General features: G+C 43.2%; 2 protein-coding genes across 2 annotated transcripts in view; both read right to left on the reverse strand.

The window, feature by feature from the left end:
* The window catches only part of CSTB (cystatin B), a 43867-nt gene extending 28417 nt beyond the window's left edge, over window positions 1-15450 (reverse strand). The window contains exon 1 of the mRNA XM_061454182.1: window positions 15438-15450. The gene's annotated coding sequence lies outside the window, so the exon portion shown is untranslated. The remainder of the gene's footprint in view (window positions 1-15437) is intronic.
* The window catches only part of CASR (calcium sensing receptor), a 38305-nt gene extending 20128 nt beyond the window's left edge, over window positions 1-18177 (reverse strand). The window contains exons 1-3 of the mRNA XM_061454178.1: window positions 17747-18177; window positions 9444-9750; window positions 5681-6562 (exon numbers count right to left, since the gene is read on the reverse strand). Of these exons, the coding sequence (XP_061310162.1) occupies window positions 5681-6562; window positions 9444-9750; window positions 17747-17931 (1374 nt within the window). The 5' untranslated portion in view covers window positions 17932-18177. The remainder of the gene's footprint in view (window positions 1-5680; window positions 6563-9443; window positions 9751-17746) is intronic.
* Between the last annotated feature and the right edge of the window lie 533 nt (window positions 18178-18710).

Consider the following 18710-nt stretch of genomic DNA (forward strand, 5'->3'; position numbering starts at 1 on the left):
GAGCCTTCCCTAAAATTCCCAGGTCCAATACAGGCTGCAAAACTGACTTCTTTCCCCCATGACAAAGGTACAAATAAGATTCATAAATATTAGAAAATGCTTCCTTTCAAATACAGCACATAAGTGAGTATATTAAAAATTACTTTTATAAAAAATTCAACATGTTTGGGGGTGGGCAGGAATCCTGTGGGGTTTTTTGTCATCAGGCAGCATGTACTACCCTGATTCAGAAGAATCTCAGCCGTGCCTTCTGAAGTAATTAATAACCACACATAGAGGCTGTGTATTTGCTGTATGCAGCTCACTCACCCTTCTCCTAGCAAGAAGGGTGATGGCTTCCCTGTGTATTCTCTACTGGAGACATTACAGGCCTGACACCCTCCCTCTCCTGCCCTTAGTAAGGTCCAGTTAAGTGTTGGTTTTTTCATTACCCAGACATTTGAATAATACTCCATTTATTGTCTGTTTACCTGAAGAGCTCACAAGCCATGTTCTTCACTGACAGCAAGTTGTTATTTCCAAACTGATGAATAAATGATCATCTGTTATTGACCTTGTGGGGAAATGGCTGTGTTTGTTCTATTGACCCACACATTTCTTCGTGTGGTTCAAGCTGTCTGCCTCTCAATTCAGACTCCTGTGACAAAGGCACCCTCGTCAAATCATAGAATCATAGAGTAGCTTGAGTTGGAACGGACCTTCAAAGGTCATCTAGTCCAACCCCCTTGCAATGAGCAGGGAAAATGCTTACTTTCTCTTAACAAATATATCTCCAGTGCATTTGTAAGGCAGACTAGGTGAGGTTTTGCAGTTGATATTCAGCACTTGCGACTAATTTTCACACCAGCCTCAGTTAATACCTATTCTGAGAGTGTTTCATTCTCTATACCACAAAGCACCTGCTTTCCATGCACCATTTTAATTGTTCAGACAGGCCCATGTAGTTCAACAGACACAAAATTGATTAGATAACCCATTAGGCTCAAAGGTCTGGAGAGATGTGTGTCATCTAAGGCATCATTCACTCCTTTAAAGCCTTGCAGAATCAATTTCCAGCCAGACAGACATACCTAAATGTAAAATTGAAGAAGGTACCAATCCATTTTTACCTTTTTGTAACACAGATCACCAGTGCAGAGGAAGGAACTCTTGGCTGGAAGGTGCATGGGTGCAATAAACTTTAGGTGTTGCTAGGTGAAGCCAATTTGTGTTTGCTTTGATTTTGTTGAACAGCATATGGCAGCTTTTCACAAAGGCTGAGGTCAATCAGATCTCTAGGCTCAGCATAATTTACAGGAGCACATCTTTAACCTGGTAATCATTAGGACAGCTCATTTTTCAGCCTGTGCAGCATGCTTTGCCTTGATGCCTAGAAGAGCTACCTCATTGTTCACTCATGAACCTGCCAAAGTTCACAGCTTGCAGCATAACCACAAGCTGCAACTCTTCTGGGAATCCACCTAAGGATGCTCTGCTCTGTGACCCTGTGACTGCACAACTTTTGCCTTCTCAAATCCACAGGAGCCTCTCTTCCCCATTTAGTCGCCATACTCTTAATGTGAGCCAGAAAAAAAGGCCCATCAGCCGCTTGCTGGCAATTGTCACACAGCCAAATGAATGGGCAGAAACACTGTGTCTGAAGAAAAGGCAGGGTTTTCCTCCTTTCACACAGAAAAAATATGAACTAGTAAGTATTTCCAACCCCGACCATTCTGTGATTCTGTGATTTGCTCCAGATTAGGATTCCCTACAGCTTTCCCCTGTTTTTTTTCTGCAGGTCTACCCAGTGTTTGAAATAAGAGGGAGACACCCGAGAGGCTCCTGCAAATGCCTCAAAGGGTTATAAGTCTTTGCACAGACAGGAACTGAAAAAGACCAGATGGACGTGCTGTCAGAAGTGACTATGGAAATAGCCACATGAACAAAGACCAAGAAAATGAAGGAATTTGAAGGCACTGGGAAATCTGATCAAGGAAGATACTAAGAAAAAAAAGGGCTTCAAAAGCTGTTTGAGCTGGTGTGGAAAAATAGGCCAAGGATGCAGGGAATTTTGAGAAAGAGGCAGCATCAGTGCAGAAGTCTTGAGTCCGTGTCCCAGCTCTTGCCTCACCTTCCCACTGCTTTTATGTAGCTTAAGGGAAAGTGTGTATTTGGGGAGGCCAGTTCATGAACCAGAGCAACACATAGAATTAACTCTACCCAATACAGTTGCTTAAAAGCATTCACAGCCCACCACCAGAAGAGAATGGGCATCTGACAATCAGAGGTGATGGAGTCTTTTAAGAGGATTCTTTCTGTTTTACTATTTGCTGTCCTGCGCTTTAAACCTCGGTGCTTTTAAAATTTTGCCTTTTCCAAATGTGACAAATTTGGTGATACATTTCCTTCTAGAGTGCTCCTCACCTTGTGGTTTCCTGAACAAAACACTGCAAAAAGAAGTAATTAATCTAACCTTGACCAATACTTTGCAGGACGCAGCAAAGGCACGTGCAGATAATACTATCTGCCCTTTGAAAGCCTCTTGCAAAGGTGTGAACCTGGATTACTTTCTGTTCTGCAGCAGGGTAGGTTCTTAAAGCTGTCATGTTTTAAGGCACACGCGTTGCTCGCAATAAGGGCAGCACACACATCCTATTAAAGTCTGCATTTTCTGTAGAGTACAGAAGTACCGGTTTTCCCATTTTTGGGATAGAGGATGGAACCTTGTGGGCAGCTCTGCACATGGAGTGAGCCACACGGCTCCTGTCTGAAACCTTCCCTGCCTATTCACCAGCTCTGCCTGTGCCCGCATCTCCACATGTGCTGTGGTAGCCTGTGAGCTCAGGATTACCAGTCCCATCTCTGGTGGGGAAGCCCACTGCCAGCTTTACAGGCAAACAAAGCAATGCCTTTGGGTCTGTGGATAGGGTCTGTCATCACAAACCACCCACTCGGGGGGGTAAAAGCACAGAAGCCCAGCCTGGTTTGGGTTGGAAAAGAGCTTAAGATCATCTGTTCCCAACCCAGTGCCATGGGCATGGACATCTTCCATTAGACCAGCTTGATCCAAGCCCTGTTCAACCTGGCCTTGAATGCTGCCAGGGATGGGGCAGCCACAGCTTCTCTGGGCAACCTGTGCCAGCGCCTCACAACTTTTAGTGGTGAAATGAGCAAGCAGCTTCTTAAACAAGGAGTGGTAAATAAGTAGAGAAGAAAGTTATTAGTATTTGATACTTCAGCTTGGAAGACACAGAACAATCCCATGCTGAAACATACCTAGAGATTTCTTAAACTGTAAATGGCAAATTCTTAATAGAAGAACAATACTCAATTTAACAAACTCACAGTAACCCTGTGCTAGGCTTCCTGCTGTCCAGTTCAAATGAACTGATCACTTAGGTAAAAATGGTATTTTTCTATACAGACCCACACAAGTATCCTCCACAAATTATATAAAGCAGCTCCTCCAAACGGTTTGTGTTACAAGGACATAAAATTAACAATTAGCAGGCAATGAATAAATAACAAGTCACATATGTTAATGGGATAACACCACTGAAAGGCAACAAAACTAAATGGTACCTAATTAAATTGTGGACCGCACCATTTGTCTTTCCCAGCCACCAACCCTGCTGGCAAGGGCTGCTCAGTACAGGATCAGGATATTCCAGCCATGAGTTCACCAGGTTTGCTTTATCTGTCCCCCACGCCACCTGGGCAGTAATTGCAGACAGTATTAGTGGCTGCTGCCTCTAGTCTCAGGTGTGGATGCTCCCTAACACTGTCCTTGCTCTTCCAAGTCACCTTCTATCCAGCTGATTGTGAGAAGAGGGAGCTGGTGTTGACCGCCAGCAGAAGCACTACTGAAAATGAGACTGACTTCAGCAGAGAGATTTTCTTCTTTCTGGTTGTCATACACTGTAGGATGCTCGTTTGTGAGGTGAATTCATTAACCTCATGGCTGGGAAAAGCTTCCTGAGGGTAATGAGCCGCAATGCCTGATATGAAGTAGGTGTGCACACAGATTTGGCATTTACCTGCTATTCATGTGTTTGATTTTTAAATGAAGTGAAAAAAACGCACAAATATTGAATCTGCTTGACAGCCAGCACCATGTAATGGTAGTCATTTCAGGTATAGCCTATTCCTTTGTAGCACCCACTGCTCCTGCCCAGTCGTGTTATCCCCCACATACTCTTTCTTGATGCTGATTCCATTCTTTAAGGCAAGTATGCATACCCAAAAGCCTAGATGACCAGGATGCTTTACACGTTGGTACAGCCATCCTTCAGCAACACTGAAATTAAAGGACATTCTTCCTGTTTGTAGAATCCTCAACAAACACCACATTACCTTACTTAGCTGTGGTATGAATATCCTGCTTTACTTTCCAAGCTGACAAGGCATAAAGGAACAAATTACAAATACGTTTATTCTGGATCATTTTTACCAGCATAGTCAAAGCTAAACCTGCCTGTGACTTGCCCACTTCTGCCAGAGTGCTCCTGAGAAGCAAAATAGCTGTGAAAGACACAAACCTCAGAAAGAGCCAGCAATCACCGATTTCCCCTAAATCATGCTGAAACCCTGAACTCATCAACTCTGACTAAAGTGGCTTTGGTAAACCCAAAATGGGTACCTAGAGCAATGCAGGTTTCCCATAAATGCCAAGACAAAGCCCTGACTGATGTTTTGAGTTGAGTGAGACTAGACAGGAATCAAACTGCAGTTCCCACTGCAAATGTTCACCCAATACCTGCAAAGTTTATGTCAGAGATAGCCTTAGTTTTGGTTAGATTATCCCAAACAGAGGAAATTATTCATGCACATGGGGATGTGATTCACATCCGTCAATATTCACCCATAATGTTCTGATTTCATGCATATTTGGGCCTAAGTCTTCAGTGATGACCAGAATGGGGCAAATGGGATTTTGTACCAGTCTGGCATATCTTCATTTGATAGCCTTACAAGCTAATTATCTGATGTAAGAATGCAGCAGATACTAAAAACACATACTGAATATCACATCGGATAACACAATCAAACATATGCTAAGGTACAGAGTATTCATAAAGGATGCCAGAATACTATCCATCTTCTGGTGGGCAGCACACATTGAATGAACGGATAAATGTGACTAAGTTGTTAGTATCATTTTATCAGTTCATAAGTATCACTGCCAAATCAAAGCATCTATCTATTATTTGCCCAGTAGGCACACATTATTTAACCTGCTTTATTTTGATCCTATATAAGCTTAAAACTGTGGAAAAAAATACAGCCTGTATAGAAAATTGCTGTGGGATTGTAAAATATACAGCTTGCAGAAGAAAATGAACTCTAAAAACTGTTTTCCGTGTTTAGATGCTCTCTCCAGGCCCTCTTGTTTATGTAAGGCTCAATATATGATCAAGTTACTTTGCATCAGGCAGGCTGTGGTGATTGTCTGTGGGTGCACTTTTGGACCATAGGAAATGCAAGAAGATTTAACTTAGATTAAGTCCCTTTTGTTGCAGGCAAACCTAACACAACCTACCTTACCTTCCTTGTGGGGTGGGAGTTTCTGCCTAACTCACACACAGTGATATCCTATGTCCCAGGAGCCTTATGCTGTGTCTGAGGACTGTGAAAGGCATCTGGGACAGCTTGTCTTTTTTTCTGCAAGTGTATGGCACAGGCACACAAATGAAAGACTTACCTGCCATGCCTCAACCTTCTTAATGTCTGCACAGGATCCATTCGTGAAGAGTCCTTTCCCAGGGGTACAGGTATATATATCCTGCAAGGCGTGGGCAATAGAATATACCGCCAAATACACATTATAGGATATCCGCAAGTGCGTGTAGTCCATGTACGGTGTCTCCACACTGGTGATGTTTTCATCCCCTGTGCATGGAGGTCGGAAGGCAGCTGTTCCATTTCCAGCTCCCAGTCCCTCTTCATGGCTCTTGTGGAAGGAAGTTGAAGATGGAGAACTTTTGGAGCCATCAGGCAGATAGCAGTTAAATGTCTCCTCCCAAAACTCCTTGGCAAAGCCATTGTTGGTGGACTTCTTGGGATGTACCTTTTGCAGGAACTCACGAAAACCTGGAATCTGTCCTGCCTTCAGTGCAAACCCGATGGTGCTGCCAATGACACGGAAGAACTCCGGCATGGCTATCAGGGAAGAGCTGGCCCAGGCCTCACTTGCCAGCCAGATCTTGCCCGTGATGTTTCGCCTGACAATCTCTTTGATGAGAGGCTCCAGGTCTGGGCCACTGGAGAAAACAACGATCACCCTGGCTGTGGAGTTCTGGATGACCTCCACCACCTGCTGGATTTCCTCCTCATCTGAGTACTGGGAGATGAGCTCGCTAAAATCAATGCAGATATCCCTCTCCTCTGCCTCCTCCCGAAACTTTTCAATCCCTGGTCTGCCATAGTCATCATCAGCTGCAATTGTGCCCACCCAGTTCCAGCGAAAGTACTCAATGATGTCTGCCATTGCTGTGGCCTGATGCTCATCATTGGGGATTGTGCGGAGGAAGGACTTGAACTGGTTCTTATTGCTCAGGAGACGACTGGATGAGGCATAGCTGACCTGTGAGGGCACAGTAAACAAGGAAAACACACCATGAAGAGAACTGCCTGGGAATAAATTGCCTACATTTATCTAGCATCACTGTCAACCTGTGTAACCTTGGATGGGATGAAGAGAGAGCTGAGCACCACACTGGCAGCCATGTACTCTTAGCCTGCGGGTGCACAGGATCCACTCTGAGAGTCTATGTGTTGTAGCCGGCCATCTTACAGAGGCACACATACAGATGTAGCTGCTCAGACCAAGATGCTGGAGCAAGCTCATGTCCACCTATAAGATCAAGGACTTGAAGGAGAGAGTCAGTGACTATAGATTGGAGGAGTAGCAAAGAGGTGAGCCACCTCACTGCACTTTCTTCCAAATCCACATACAAGAAGAATGTATCTTTTAGATAAATGAGAGCAATACAGATAATTCAGACAAAATGCAGGCTTCCTCTGGCATGAATGTGACATGAGACAGCAGGCTGGTATTGCCATCCTGAACCTGCTCTGTCTGTCTCTCCTTGCCTCTGTCTCCATCCTTAAACAGGCTTCATCCAGCACTCTATGCATGTTATATACAATCTCTGCTAGCTGAAGTAAGAAGAATGTGTTGTATATCTGTCACCCTGACCCTGCAGAGTGTTATGGTCAATGTGGTCAATACTACCTTAGCAGTATTTCCAGACTGCTGGCCAGAATCAGCAAAGAAGCCAACAGGCATTCCATCCTCCATAAACCACCACTTTTTACAGTTAAAATGGGACTTTATTTCCTTTTCTAAAGCTATTTAAAAATCATTTTTTCTTTTCCTAATCAGAACAAGGGCCATATGCTTTTAACATAGAATTTGGATTTTCTACAAATAGGAAGAAAGCCACAAAACCCAGGAAAGAATAGTTTAAAGATGTGGAGAACTTTTAAATCTCACTTATCTTTGCATTTTGAGATTGGCATCTGAACTCTTTAAGACTGACTCTCATTTGTAAAGGTCTTCTACAAGCAGTTCATTTTGTACAAAGCGGAAATTTACAGAAAACCTTATCTCCTCCTTAAATGCTGGCATTTAATGTTTCTGCAAGAAGGCAGAAAAGGAGGTGTCCTTGCAGTTTCAAGGGCCACAGGAATACTCCTTTCACAAAGCTACACTCTCCCCTGAACAGGCTCCTGCTCAGTGCTACTCTCATCTCCTAGAACCTATTGCCATGAGGTAGAGGCAAGGTACCACACTCCTGCATGTGCTGCAAGGGTACACTGAGGGGAGATACTGAGAAACGGAAGTCCTAACGTTTTCAGTTTCTATGTCAACGGAATGAGTAATGAGCTCTACATTAATTGTAAAATATACCTCCAACTTGTACTGAAACACAGGGTCTATTAAGGATGGATTTACTAATGGCCTTGCTATAAATGGCAGTGATAATGTGTATTCTAATGCTGCCCAACAACTCGCAGTTTAAAAGCCTGCTTTCAGTTGTCATGCTTAACCACCTGGCTGAGATTTTGTTCCAGAGCTGAACCTCCTGACACCTACCCCTTTCTGCAACCTCTAAATACAGCTCCTGCTTTGTAGCACAAACACCCTTCAAAGGGAAAATCTGAGAACTGCAGACATCTCTTATGCTCAGTTCAACCTACCAGCCCTTCTCGGCTGCCCTTGTCTACCTGATAATGTGATGTGTAAATTAACAATGCCCCTTATATGCCATTATGGTATTTATTACAGATAATGTAATAATGTAGCCACTTTCCAACACTACGCCTGGAAATACCTAGGTAGCACATACTGATCTTGGCTTAAACCATTCTTTTACTCTGCTCAAAGACCAAATGTGCATTTTTTCAGCCTCCTGCGAGGGAGTCAGACTGATAAGATTAAGTAGACAAGAGATATTACTGTGCACTAGGCAGTCAGGAATTCTTCCTTCTTCATTTGTCGTGCAGATGAGAATTGGAGCCCTGCCTGAAGTAAAGATGTATCATCTCAGGATAGACAGTATTGTGTGACACAGTCTTGTTATAAGATGTGAGCTCTGGCACCTGTCTTCATTTTTGAAGAGGAACTGGAAGTATTAGACTATGCAAGGCAGCACATAAATGGATAAGGCAAAGCATTTTTTCCACAGTTGTCTTTGGAAGAGCAACAACAGTAAGCTATAATATGCTGGCCTCACACTTATGGTCTTGACAGAGCAACAAGCTTGTTAAATAAAAGGATGGGACCATGGATACTAGCACTGGCCTCAGCAGAGGCAGCATACAGCAGGAAGGATGCTGTGACATGGGATCTGATATAACTACACCACCATATAGATGACCCCAGGACAAGAAGGGGCATATACATGTGGGTATATACAAGAAGGGGCATATACATTTCACAAACCGTTTTTTTGGAGGCCCTAGGGCAAAACAAAGGCATGTTAGCCCAGAAGAAACCTTCACAGTACTGATCAGCACAAGCAAATACCTGAATAACCAAAGATGCTGAGATACCTATGAGTAGCTGGCAGCGACTGAGTTCTGCCTTACGGGGGCTCTGTGGGCATGACTAGACAGTGCCCATGGTGAAGTAACATGACAACTAACCTGTCAAGGCTGGCAACTGCCAGTGACTGACCTAAAATACCCATGTTCACAGACTAAACCACTCCAAAGGACTCTAGTCCTCCTAGACTAATTTGGCTGAATGTTGTTATTGGTTGCTTGCTAACCTTTGTGTTTTGGGGACTGCAAATAGCTAGCAAGATGTATTTCCACTGTAAGAACCCCCCACATTTTGTATTGTTTTTCTCCTTGAGGTTCTATGGGAAATGGCAAAGATGAAACAACCTTTGTTTAGTCTCTGCAGAACAGAGACGTAGGCCACTTCTGTAACCTAAACAAGAGAGGTGAATGCGTACCTGAGGTATATAAAAGAGTCCCAGCAGATTGGCCACAGCGGTAGAGATGCCAGAGCCGGTTGCCCCCACGACTGCAATGGTGGAAGGGATATGTTCCGAGCAGTTGCAGAATTCGTCCAGGTTCAAGGAGTCTATTTTGTTCTGGGCCACAAAACTCAGTGTGGCCTCCAGGGCTTTAGAGACTGTATTGCAAGTGTCAAATATCCTGTATCCCAGGGTCATGTTGGGAAGGAGAGTCGGACTACTGTTTATTTCTTCTATGGCAAAGATCATAGCCTGAAGCCAGCGGAAGCCTCGGAAATTATACCTGGGGGAGCAAAAATAACATGAAATAGAGTGAGAAGGAGAGAAGCAGAGGAGACCAGGACTGAGACAAAAGACACAAAAGCCATTTTTGCCATTTCTTGCATCCTACTAAATTTGGAAGGTTTTGATTTTGTCTCTAGTGGTTACAGAAGAGCGTGCATATGCCGCAAAGTTTTGTGTGGCTTTTGACTTTTCAGTTTGGGAGCTCACTTCAGAGGTCATGTGGATGGGATTTCTAAGTCCACTAAAGTCTGAGAAAGTTGAACAAGAACATTGTCTGAGGGTTGGTTCTGGCCTGTCCCTTCTGCTCAGGACCCTAACCTGGGTCTAGTGATTTCTAAGCAAATGCTCTGATACAAAGCTACACCTACCAGGTTTCTTTCCAGGCTCCTCTGACATGTTTCTGAATGCAGATGGCAGTGTGTGCTAAGCCTGTGCTGAGCGTGATGCTGCCAGGCACTTGGGCTCAGGGGTACTCAGTGTGTCAGCTCCTCATGGCTTTAGGCAGGCAAAGCAAGCTGAGACACGGCACTAGCATGCCACTGGAGCTCTGCTCACGGAAATTGGGCCTCACATCACACACTTCATGTTGTGAAGAGAGAGCACAGTCAACCCGTTTATACCTGAGAACACAGATGTGCTATAAATGGAAATCCAGGTTGTTAATTAGTTACTTCAGTGCTTTCATTAAAGGAATGACTTTTCTCACTATTAGAGTGCTCTCATACATTTGCTTTAGACATGAGCTCAGAAGATGCCCTAAGAGATGACCTGTAAAACACCTGTCTTTTTTGAAGCCTTCTCCAATGGAGAAAACGGAGAAGCTGAGTTTTCTGACTGCCTCTCAGCAGTGCATGGAGCTAACCCAGAGCTGCAGACTGGTGGCAAGTGTGCTGCAGGACCTGGGAGTCCTTGTTCAGAGCATCGCAAGGACTGGCAGTGAAAGAAGCTGGTGCAGGGTGAGTGACTACTCATCCATGAGAGAGAGAAGCTTTGTGGAAAGCAGCAGGAAGAAGGAAGCTTCAATACATGTTATTCTCAAGTTTTACTTACTGCGTTTCTTCCTGCACAAGCAACCAGGTGTGTGCCTGTGAAGCTGCCGTGTTTTAGGGCAATTCAGCTGGAACGGCAGAATCCTTTATGAACTGAAACCTACCTTTCCTCGTAACGCGCTATGGGTGCATTCAGGCCAGCGGTTAGTCTACAGTTTTGTGTTGAGTTGCAGCTGAAAACAGGAAAGTGTCAAAGCTGTTATGCTTGAGATCCGTTGGGAAACTGACAGGCTCTTCCCAGAACTGGAAGAGCCTGGGGAAATAGCCTGCCCAAGAACAGATTCTATATGAAATGGTAAATTGCAGGTTTCACTTGAGTGCCATTTTGAAATGCTTTGAGAGATGTTTCTTTTGCCAACGTGACGATTTCTGAAGATAAACTTTCTGAAATCGCAAACTTCCCATCTCTTAGATACGTAATTCGATTTTTATATTTTTTTATATTGCTGGATTACATGAATCACTTCCAGTTGATGCCAGCTGTGTCTGGCTTCTTCAAACAGGATGAAAGTAGCCGCATTACTTCCATTCCAGGAGTTTTAGCTGATTCATCTGGGCTCAGAATTTCTAAAGATACCACATCTCAGGTTTATCCTTAAGTCATAAAAACTTCTTTTATTCAACTTCTATCACCTGCTCCAGACATCTTTGGCCAATTTCCAAATGAGGTTCTGCTCTGAGGTTGTACCTCAATATCCAGACAGCACAGTTTCAGTACAAAGTGTCTGAGGCCAACAAAAATCTTTGCTTAGAACTTATGACCCACGGGACAGCTTTCTCTAGATCACTCTTTCTAAGGACACCCTTTAGAACACGGGAGTGTGGGTCACTGTGAGAAGTAACTTGGTCATTTAGGTGATTTTTTCTCCTAGTTCCAAACCACTGAGGAGTGAGATGCAGTGGGAGAGCTCAGAAGCAAAAGGGAAAGTCTCAGAGTGAATGAAGCGGTGAGTGTAGTGTACAGAAAAAAGACATGCTGGGTACACCATGTTGCCTCACGTGGTCAGTAATGCGCATGGGATGAATGGCAGCAAGGAGGGGTTTTGTGACACTTCTCTTTCAAAAGTTAAATGTGTTTACAGGTATTTTTAATTTGAGTGAAAATAGGATTTGAAAAGAAAAAAAAACAAACTATATCCAGGCTCCTCATGTAAAAGAGAAAAATCTGAAAGCATTTTCAGTATTTAAAGGGAAGACTGCTGAGGAGCTGGAAAGTTCAAAGGTACCACTTCGCTACTGTGAAAAGCTTTACCTATTTGAGTATGTGTAAAAGTATATTTAAGCCTCACAGTAAATGATACAGGTGGAATATGACACAAAATCATTTTGCCTGCTTGACAGCAATTTGGATTAACTTTTTAAAATGCCATAAGGTGGTATTTTCAGGTGATATCTTCAAAAGCAATGAGAACCGGACTGTCTCCCCTTTGCCTTCAAACAAAGTATTTGCCACTGAATTAAGTAAATGCAGACTAAGGCCCATGATACACAATTGATTTTATTTTCCTTTGTGACAAATGCTCCTGATGAATATTAATTTACAGCATAAGACCAGTACTTCAGCACAGCCTTGAGTTAGGACTGGTTTGATTTTGAAGGGGAAAGGAGGGCAAGGGGTGTTTTCTGGGAGCTAGACTCAAAAATGCCTCTGAGATGCTCTTGGTAATCTACCTCAAACTAACCTGGGCAGGAGACATGTAGTTCTCTTCAGCTGTACCTCTGCAGATAAGAGCAGATTGGAAGAAGAGGATCTGATGAGATGGAGAAAACCACATCTTGCTCTATCTTCTCTAATACCTGATGCAGCTTCAGAGAAGGTAGCATGACTAGTCGATAGAATGCTCTGTCAACCATTCAGAAATTTAGCTCGTAATTTCCATGAAGAAAATTGGAAAGGATTTGCTAACAGAAGCAAACTTTGCATTAGATTTCCAGAATATTTGAACAGCCATTGATATTTTCTTAGTGGAAAAGAAGCTGCCTCCAAAACTTAATTTCTGCTGTATTACTTTAAGGTATGTTGGCAATAGTCTTATATTTTAACATTTCTGAGATGTGGTATTATGAAAAATGGCCATTAAGCTCTAAATGAGAGATTAATGTAAATAATTCAGTGCACAAAGGTGTAGATAGGCATTTTTATTTACTCTCATTTCTTTAAAGGTTTTCATTCTTATGTCTGTTCTCCCACCTGTCAGAGCATGCAACCCACTGATCTTTTTATTCCCAGGCAGGAGCACAAACAGGGAAAGAGAAATCGGAAACAATTCCTACACAAACCCTCATTTTAATTGTCATATCTGCAAGGGACAGATTATCTTTGCAGCAGCTCGGATTGCTAGATAGCATTTTCTCAAGATGTCACTGATGCCCACAGGTTTCTTTCTAGCTGTTATGAATGTGTCTGTCAAGGGATGCTCAGGCTGGCTTAAGTGTCTCAGTCAGTGTTACAAGGGTATGTAAATTAAAGGACACAAGCCCGCTGCATGGTTTAAGATCACCATAGTTTCATCCCGTTTGCTTGCTTGTTTGTCTGGTTTGGTTTGAACAGTTCTTACTGTCTGGATCCCACATGGAAATTAGTCCTGGTCCCTGCTGGTCTCCATAAAGGAATAATTCACCGTCTCATGTGAATTCATGATCTTCATTTGTCAACACTTGCAAAGCACTAAACTAAAAGCAATAGGATAGGAAGGAAAAGAAGGAGAAAGTAATGTGAAAGCTCTAAATACAGCTTTCCCTTACCCTCCCATATCCGACAGGTAATTTTATTCAAGAATGGTGGCAGCGCCTGCATATGCCTCTCGGCTCATGCCAGTACTCCTCTTTCTCTAGTGGTTGTATGCACATACTAATTTCTCTGTTCTCTCTAGATTTCCAGTACATTAATTGCATGTTATTGCTGCTACTACCACTGCTATTACTAAGCTATGCAAAGGGGAGACCTTCAGTCACTTGCTGGATTCCTGCGGTCGGTAGGTATAATGAGTTGCTTACACTCTTCCAAGCTAGGTCTATGGGTCCTGTGCAGACCAAAGAAAATTAAAAATTAAAAGCTCAGAAGGTGTGAGGAATGCAAAGCAGAAAAGGAAATTATTTGGTCTCAGAAAGGAAATGTTAAATATCCTATTATGTATTGAGTGCTGCAGCGAGATTGGCAAATACATCTGCAAAGGGCAGAATTAAAACTGCTCTCTCAGGTGGACAGACTCAGTGAGCTAACGTGTCCCAGACCTGTACTGTGTGAAGCCCTGCCCTACGGCGTGGGGATGATGTCTCACCACAGCTGAAAGCTGTCCACAGTGTGGGACCTTGGCCTGATTGCTGATCAGAATACTGGTAATACACGCTAAACCCCATGATCTAGTGACACCGTATTGGCCACGCTGTATCACACCTCAGGAAGATGCGTTCTTCATTGCAGTTCATGACAGCAAGAGGAACACATGGGTATGGCCCATCAGTGAAATAATGCTAACAATAATACCAATGATACCACCACTACCACTACTGCTAATTTACCCGAAAACAAGAAAGGACAGAGAAATCAGGTTATGAATAGGCCTTTGCAGGTGCTGACAGGGAACAGGGGTCAGGGATTGCTTGTGCTGTGCTCAGCCACTGTCACCCCTGCGCACATCAGATGAGCATCAGAGAATGTTACATGGAAAGCTGCTGCAACAGCACCTGAGGCATACATAGACAGAAGGTGTATTTATATTAAAAGTGGGATACTTGATTGCTTAAGCAATAAACAGGAAACAAAATTGCTCACTTTCTGTACTCCTATCTGACATTTGGTGTGGCAAAATCGAGAGTCATTTTTTGCTTTGGACTCTACAACTCTGCTTAAAGCATGAAGATGCATTTTCTGCCCAAAAGAATGGAGAACAGACTGTTATTGTACTCTTTTCTTTTGCTGCTGAGCTGTGTATATATAATCAAGTGCAAGGTATGCACAGTAGGTTCAGGCCAGTACATATGCTGAGCTGGGGAGAAAAAGTATGAGGAGTTTGAAAAGTGAAAAAGGGTACAGTAACTGTCTTACCCATTTTGAGAAGCCCTGTTTGGGAGCATACACAGATAAATGTGTGGAAAAAAGGTTCAAATAGTGCAGATCAGGTTGAAAAATCCTCAAAAGAAAGGAAAAGCCCCATTACCTTAAATTGTTTGATACTGAACTCCAGAAGAGACTGGGGCAACCACTCACAGGGTTTCAGTGGGACCCTTAGGTCCCTTTTCTTGATTTCAAAGCAAGGAGCTTTTCATACGGTCTGATGACTTTGCTGCTGCCCAATGGAGGAGAGTATGAGGAAAGATGGAGCATGCCCATACTCCTACAGTGACCTGGGTCTAATTTTCGTGTGTGACATGAGACACTTTCCTATGTACACAGATATCTGAAAAGGGGACAGGTCTAAACTGATTGGCCTCAGCCTTGAAAATACAACAGTGCTGGAGAAAGCTCAGAGAAGGGCAACATGAGCAGTCAAAGGTATGGGACAGATATAGCATATTTGGGTTTGCCAGGTACAGCCACATTCAAGCTTCTCTAGCAGATTTGCCACCCCGCAGAATTTTTTGACACTAGAAGACTGGGGAGATTTTACTTTGGGAAGAAACTGGAGCCTCTCACTGCCCCCCTTCCCCTCCCTGAAAATATGATTTCAATCACTCCAGACCAAGCAATTGTCTAGAACTGCAGAAACTCAAGTGCGGTATGAAAGCCTTTAGCTCATGACTTGAAGAATGTATAGGACTCCTAGAGTCGGCACGCGCAAACCTTCCACAGGCTACCACCGAACCACAGAGCCCAAAACCATGAAGGACCACCATGGTTGTGTTGAGAGATCTCTGTACAAGTCCAGCCAGAGGAAATCTCTGACTTAAAAGCTGCTGAAAATTGAAAGTCCTTTCAGGAAAATTATCTGCTCTCAATTTAACTGTAGCAGTAACAAGGAATACACATAAACTGTCCCATGGAATAATTATCTTCATCCTCAAAATATGATGACCAGTCACAAGAAGCCTTCTCAACCCAATTTCTTCTGAATTAAACCTTTCTTGGAAGTGGGCGTTTTCTGGTAAAGACATCTGCAACCAACGAACTTCCAGTCTTCTCTAGTCCAACCATCCTATCCTTGTTCCTATCGTAATTGCTACTACTTCAGCAGCTAGACCTCTGGCCTTCATTGCGAATTCTTTTTCCATTTGCATTATGCTGTCAACTCACAGTTTACTCAGTTCCTTGAAGGAGTGCAGTAAAGTGCCACAAATGCCTGCTTCTTCAGCTAACTCCTCTTTTTTTTTGCACCTGAAGCATCTTGGTGCAGGGATAATGGGCACACAGATTTTTACCCAGGCAAATTTCAGGTAGAAGATATCTTTGAGCAGATCAGATGCTGCCCAAGAGGATCTCCTACTGTGTCCTTAAAACAGCTGGTCTGGCTTTTCAGCATTCATTTGTTGCTGGCAGTGCTATCTCATTTGGCAACCGCACATTTCTACTACTTGTGGGGGAACATTGTCCTGTGATCCATTCTACTAATGGGACCATGTCACGACAGTCACTGAGGCTGACTCAGCACTGACAGAAATGAAAGCTATGTTCAGTTTGCAAATACCTGGACTGTCCTGCTTGCCACCTGGTGTAGGTGAAGAAGACAATGAAGCTGAAAACATCTATCGCTTTTCAGCATTCCACTCTCAAAATACGTCATAAAAAGTTATGAAAATCTGGCAGAGCTTCTTGCTCCATGAAGTAGACATTCCTCATCTGTTTAGTTCATGTCTTTCCTATGCATGCACAGAAGAAGCCAAAAGAACCCCTGCTTAACTGCACTTCTTTCTGTATGCTGTGTATGAAAGCGTCTGGGGACAATCTCCTAACCTAGATGGACGTGTCTTGCTCAGTGCCTCAGTGGGAAACTGCACCTGAAATCTGTAAGCATAGCAGGAATGCTGTCAGCCATTTTTCACTGCCATCTGCAACAAAACTGCACTACATCACCAGTTTAGGATGAGCAGTCCAAAGAATTCCAGATACAGAATTTTTCACGTATGATTATGGAATAGGTCCCATAACACTGAAGTGTTTCCCCATGCATGGACATGACAAAATTCCACATCAATTTCTTGTATTTTGTTTAGATAACATTTCAGTTGCAATCAGTTTCTGCCACACTTTCCATTTGTGATGTATATTATGTGTCAGGTTGTAAGGTTAAAAATTCCTCAGGGTTCATCCTGAAAATGGCTACACTTCAATATGAGAAATTGTTTTCATGTGCATTTCTTCCTCCAGGGGTAACTGCCAAAGGCTGAAGACAAAACCTACATGCACTGTCTGCATAGAAGGAAAGGACTTCAGGTGAGGAAAGCCTGTGTAAAGAGTTCAAGTCTGGGACTTTGTAAAGGTCCTAAAGAGACACCTATGTGCTCAGTGGGAATTTTTTAAAACGCAGTGACCGATCTCATTTTCACCTATTCAGTTTTTAGGCAAGTGAACAGTTCGTAAAATCTTAGAAGATGAGAGGCAGAACTGGGGGAAAACAGTATTTCTAAGCTATTTTGCTGTGCATGACTGTAACCAAATGAACTTGAGGGCACTATGGGTTATTTTTCATCCTTCTACTAGGAAAGCTGCTTTTCAGATTCTATTCAAGTATCTACTGTGAATGGCCAAATAGACCAGTAAATTCATGGTTTAGTAGCTTTGAGTAATACAAAGATTGCCCCCCTTCACTGTCCAAATATTGTTTATGTTACTGTTTAACATATTCACTTCCTGACCTTACACACCTTATTTACCTGACCTTATTTACACCACACCTTCCCATTGTCCCTACAAGCATCAGATCACAGAGTGTATCTGTACAAGACATAGCATGTCACCTGAAATTGAGAAAGATCAAGACTTCCTCAGCAAATTTTTTTCTGGCTTACCTTATGCACTCCACTGATTCCGGTCTTGATTTTAGATCCTGGTCTTTAGCAGCCACTCCAAAATGAATGGGGAACAATCCTCCGAGAATAATGTCTCCCTTCTTCTGTGCCCTTTGGTTTGGCCCATAGGCAGCAGTGTTCCAGGTAAATAGCAAAAGAATCAAGCAGCAGCTATATAAAGTCATTGTTCCTCTTTTCACCAGGGAGTTATAGGACGCAAAATTGGAAAAGATGATGTAAGAAAGCAGATGTAATGTCTAAGCTTTTCCTTTCCTTAATATAGCACAGAGAGGATATGGGACACATGTCTGCAGGGAGATAAGCAACAAGGTGGCAGCCACAGTGCTGATGTTTCTCCCTCTGTCTTCTCCATTGCAAAACAGCAATTCAGTGGTCCTTCTTTCTTCATAACCAAAGCATTATGGAGAGCCCATCTCTGAGAACTGCAAAAGAAAGACATGAAAAGTGATCCCAGTTACACACCGGGGCCCCATGCTGCCATGGTGGCTCTGCTTTGCCAAATCAACCTCTCAGTATGCCCCTGAGTCTGCCCCCACTCAACAACCTGCCTGGGACACATACCAACCCTGACAGAGCAAAGCAGGCACCCTAGTGATGCCAGCCACACCTCCTTAAACAAGTGTGAGATGCCCGATTCTATGGTTCTCTGTGTGAATCTGGTCACAGGAGACCCTGTAAAACGTGTGACTGGACGTCCATAAAGACAGCACACAGTGAGAGACTTGGATTGGCAAGTGAGAAATAAGAACGCATCAAATGCAGTGAGAATCAAACCTTTCTCGTAAGCAAATAACTATAATAATCTGTTGATGTTGGTCCACCCCTCCTTTCCCTTGACTGTTCTTAACTCTGGTTTGAACTTATCCTCACTAAAAATGAAACAAGGACACAAGAAAGACTTCCTTCTCATTGAAAGTGAAGATGACTTCCAGGGAAGCCTTTG

Source organism: Pezoporus flaviventris, unplaced genomic scaffold (assembly GCF_033815535.1).
Source record: "Pezoporus flaviventris isolate CSIRO_AGI_PZ_B2104156 unplaced genomic scaffold, CSIRO_AGI_Pfla_v1 ptg000015l, whole genome shotgun sequence".
NCBI classification, from domain to species: Eukaryota; Metazoa; Chordata; class Aves; order Psittaciformes; family Psittacidae; genus Pezoporus; species Pezoporus flaviventris.